Raw genomic sequence first — 5,000 nt, forward strand, 5'->3', positions numbered from 1 at the left:
AAATGTATTTGGCTAAGGTGTATGTAAACTTCCGACTTCAACTGTATATAGTGCACTACTTGTGACCCATAGGGCCCTGGGCAAATATAGTAAATATGGTGCTGTATGGGATGCACTTCACTTCTGAATCAGGCCTGAGGGAGGGTTAGAGAGGGGTAGGAGGGTTAGAGAGGGGTAAGAGGGTTAGAGAGGGGTAGGGAGGTTAGTGAGGGGTAGGGAGGTTAGAGTGGGGTAGGGAGGTTAGAGAGGGTAAGGAGGGTTAGAGAGGGGTAGGATGGTTAGATAGGGGTATGAGGGGTAGGAGGGTTAGAGAGGGTAAGGAGGGTTAGAGAGGTTTAGGGTGGTTAGAGAGGGGTATGAGGGTTAGAGAGGGGTATGAGGGTTAGAGGGGTAGGAGGGTTAGAGAGGGGTAAGGAGGGTTAGAGATGAGTTGGAGGGTTAGAGAGGGGTAGGAGGGTTAGAGAAGGGTAGGAGGGTTAGAGAGGGATAGGAGGGTTAGAGAGGGTTAGAGAGGGGTAGGAGGGTTAGAGAGGGGTAGGAGGGTAAGGAGGGTTAGAGAGGGGTAGGAGGGTTAGAGATGGGTAGGAGGGTTAGAGAGGGTAAGGAGGGTTAGAGAGAGTAAGGAGGGTTAGAGAGGGGTAGGAGGGTTAGAGATGGTTAGAGAGGGTAAGGATGGTTAGAGAGGGGTAGGAGGGTTAGAGTTGGGTAGGAGGGTTAGAAAGGGGTAGGAGGGTTAGAAAGGGGTAGGAGGGTTAGAGAGGGGTAGGAGGGTTAGAGATGAGTTGGAGGGTTAGAGAGGGGTAGGAGGGTTAGAAAGGGGTAGGAGGGTTAGAGAGGGGTAGGAGGGTTAGAGATGGGTAGGGAGGTTAGAGAGGGGTATGGGGGGTTAGAGAGGGGTATGAGGGTTAGAGAGGGGTATGAGGGTTAGAGATGGGTAGGAGGGTTAGAATACTTTAGCCTCAACTGAGTGACCCTCCAACCGTATTTACTGTGTAGAGGGGACCACAGCTTTCTGGCCCCTTGTATTTAAAATACTTTAGCCTCAACTGAGTGACCCTCCAACTGTATTTACTAACAGTATTGTCCTCTTTGGTGAGATGAGGCTGACAGAAAGGACACACACTGAGTCTCCATGTTGTCTTGCTCTGATACTGTAATAAGCTTGGATGGATCTTATTTTCTCCCTAACAGAGAAATACTAGACTTTCTGAAAGGTGAACCTTCCCTTGTCGCATCTCGTCTCCTCCGACTTCTAAAAACACGCCAGGCGTGGAGATAACATCCCTTCCCCCGAGTTCAAACCCAAACCGGCGAGGGAGATGGTTTGAAACCGTCAGAGGGGCATTTTTCATAATTTCATCCAACCGCTCTCTCTCTCTCTCTCTCTCTCTCTCTCTCTCTCTCTCTCTCTCTCTCTCTCTCTCTCTCTCCTCTCTCTCTCTCTCTCTCTCTCTCTCTCTCTCTCTCTCCCTCTCTCTCTCTCTCTCTCTCTCTGTCTCTCTCTCTCTCTGTCTGTCTGTCTCTCTCTCTCTCTCTCTCTCTTCTTGATGTCAAACTTCAAACACGTCATTTTATCTGTTTCTCCCCTTCTTACTCACTGATGATTTTTTTCAAAACACTCTCCTCCCCTCCCTCTCTCCTCCACTCCCTCTCTCATTGTCATTGGAGCCTAGATTCATTTTAGATAAAAAAAATAAATGTGGTTTTATTTCCTGTTTACCATCAAAGGATCTCCATTATGTGGCGTGTGATAAGGGAGAGGTGGTTCTGGCAGAAGTGGCCCGGAGGAAGGCTAATGAAATCCATGCTGAAGAAAGAGTAACGACCACGTTGGGAAACCACGGTAAGAAAATGTATCAATTCTGGATCCAATAAATGAAAGAAAAGAGGAGAATGAACCAAATGTAATGGACACACCACTATAGACACCACTTGTCTTTTATAATGGAGACACCACTATAGACACCACTTGTCTTTTATAATGGAGACACCACTGGAGACACCACTGTAGACACCACTATAGACACCACTTGTCTTTTATAATGGAGACACCACTGTAGACACCACTATAGACACCACTTGTCTTTTATAATGGAGACACCACTGTAGACGCTTGTCTTTTATAATGGAGACACCACTGTAGACACCACTGTAGACACCACTGTAGACACCACTGTAGACACCACTATAGACACCACTTGTCTTTTATAATGGAGACACCACTGGAGACACCACTGTAGACACCACTGTAGACACCACTATAGACACCACTGTAGACACCACTGTAGACACCACTATAGACACCACTATAGACACCACTTGTCTTTTATAATGGAGACACCACTGTAGACACCACTATAGACACCACTTGTCTTTTATAATGGAGACACCACTGTAGACACTTGTTTTTTATAATGGAGACACCACTGTAGACACCACTGTAGACACCACTGTAGACACCACTGTAGACACCACTGTTGACACCACTATAGACACCACTTGTCTTTTATAATGGAGACACCACTGGAGACACCACTATAGACACCACTGGAGACACCACTATAGACACCACTGGAGACACCACTATAGACACCACTGGAGACACCACTATAGACAACACTGGAGACACCACTATAGACACCACTGGAGACACCACTATAGACACTACTGGAGACACCACTGTAGACACCACTGTAGACACCACTGTAGACACCACTATAGACACCACTTGTCTTTTATAATGGAGACAACACTGGAGACACCACTTGTCTTTTATAATGGAGACACCACTGTAGACACCACTATAGACACCACTGTAGACACCACTATAGACACCACTTGTATTTTATAATGGAGGCACCACTATAGACACCACTTGTCTTTTATAATGGAGACACCACTGTAGACACCACTTGTCTTTTATAATGGAGACACCACTATAGACACTACTTGTCTTTTATAATGGAGACACCACTGTAGACACCACTTGTCTTTTGTAAGAAATATGGAATTTATATTTTAAGATTACATTTAGGCTCACTTAATACCTGCTACTATAAGTGGTTAATGGTGTTTGGTGCTGGAAAAACTGTACTGAATCTTTATCAAATGAAAGAAAGATGTAATTAAGTAGGATACTGTTGGTAACACTGTCTGTTGTAGATCACATCAGGTAGGTAAATGACGGATGTAATGGAGTAGAATACTGTTGGTAACACTGTCTGTTGTAGATCACATCAGGTAGGTAAATGACGGATGTAATGGAGTAGAATACTGTTGGTAACACTGTCTGTTGTAGATCACATCAGGTAGGTAGATGACGGATGTAATGGAGTAGAATACTGTTGGTAACACTGTCTGTTGTAGATCACATCAGGTAGGTAAATGACGGATGTAATGGAGTAGAATACTGTTGGTAACACTGTCTGTTGTAGATCACATCAGGTAGGTAAATGATGGATGTAATGGAGTAGAATACTGTTGGTAACACTGTTGTAGATCACATCAGGTAGGTAAATGATGGATGTAATGGAGTAGAATACTGTTGGTAACACTGTTGTAGATCACATCAGGTAGGTAAATGACGGATGTAATGGAGTAGAATACTGTTGGTAACACTGTCTGTTGTAGATCACATCAGGTAGGTAAATGATGGATGTAATGGAGTAGAATACTGTTGGTAACACTGTTGTAGATCACATCAGGTAGGTAAATGATGGATGTAATGGAGTAGAATACTGTTGGTAACACTGTCTGTTGTAGATCACATCAGGTAGGTAAATGATGGATGTAATGGAGTAGAATACTGTTGGTAACACTGTCTGTTGTAGATCACATCAGGTAGGTAAATGATGGATGTAATGGAGTAGAATACTGTTGGTAACACTGTCTGTTGTAGATCACATCAGGTAGGTAAATGATGGATGTAATGGAGTAGAATACTGTTGGTAACACTGTCTGTTGTAGATCACATCAGGTAGGTAAATGACGGATGTAATGGAGTAGAATACTGTTGGTAACACTGTCTGTTGTAGATCACATCAGGTAGGTAGATGACGGATGTAATGGAGTAGAATACTGTTGGTAACACTGTCTGTTGTAGATCACATCAGGTAGGTAGATGATGGATGTAATGGAGTAGAATACTGTTGGTAACACTGTCTGTTGTAGATCACATCAGGTAGGTAAATGATGGATGTAATGGAGTAGAATACTGTTGGTAACACTGTCTGTTGTAGATCACATCAGGTAGGTAAATGATGGATGTAATGGAGTAGAATACTGTTGGTAACACTGTCTGTTGTAGATCACATCAGGTAGGTAAATGATGGATGTAATGGAGTAGAATACTGTTGGTAACACTGTTGTAGATCACATCAGGTAGGTAAATGATGGATGTAATGGAGTAGAATACTGTTGGTAACACTGTCTGTTGTAGATCACATCAGGTAGGTAAATGACTGATGTAATGGAGTAGAATACTGTTGGTAACACTGTTGTAGATCACATCAGGTAGGTAAATGATGGATGTAATGGAGTAGAATACTGTTGGTAACACTGTTGTAGATCACATCAGGTAGGTAAATGATGGATGTAATGGAGTAGAATACTGTTGGTAACACTGTTGTAGATCACATCAGGTAGGTAGATGATGGATGTAATGGAGTAGAATACTGTTGGTAACACTGTCTGTTGTAGATCACATCAGGTAGGTAGATGATGGATGTAATGGAGTAGAATACTGTTGGTAACACTGTCTGTTGTAGATCACATCAGGTAGGTAAATGATGGATGTAATGGAGTAGAATACTGTTGGTAACACTGTTGTAGATCACATCAGGTAGGTAAATGATGGATGTAATGGAGTAGAATACTGTTGGTAACACTGTCTGTTGTAGATCACATCAGGTAGGTAAATGACGGATGTAATGGAGTAGAATACTGTTGGTAACACTGTCTGTTGTAGATCACATCAGGTAGGTAAATGATGGATGTAATGG

At 43.1% G+C, this 5,000-nt stretch overlaps 1 protein-coding gene across 1 annotated transcript in view; it reads left to right on the plus strand.

The window, feature by feature from the left end:
• Positions 1-5,000, plus strand: part of LOC135511796 (WD repeat-containing and planar cell polarity effector protein fritz homolog) — a 185,825-nt gene that overhangs the window by 145,894 nt on the left and 34,931 nt on the right. Inside the window, 1 exon segment of the mRNA XM_064933259.1 lies at positions 1,729-1,843. Coding sequence (XP_064789331.1) covers positions 1,729-1,843 — 115 coding nt within the window.

This window comes from Oncorhynchus masou, chromosome 24 (assembly GCF_036934945.1).
Source record: "Oncorhynchus masou masou isolate Uvic2021 chromosome 24, UVic_Omas_1.1, whole genome shotgun sequence".
Classification (NCBI taxonomy): domain Eukaryota; kingdom Metazoa; phylum Chordata; class Actinopteri; order Salmoniformes; family Salmonidae; genus Oncorhynchus; species Oncorhynchus masou.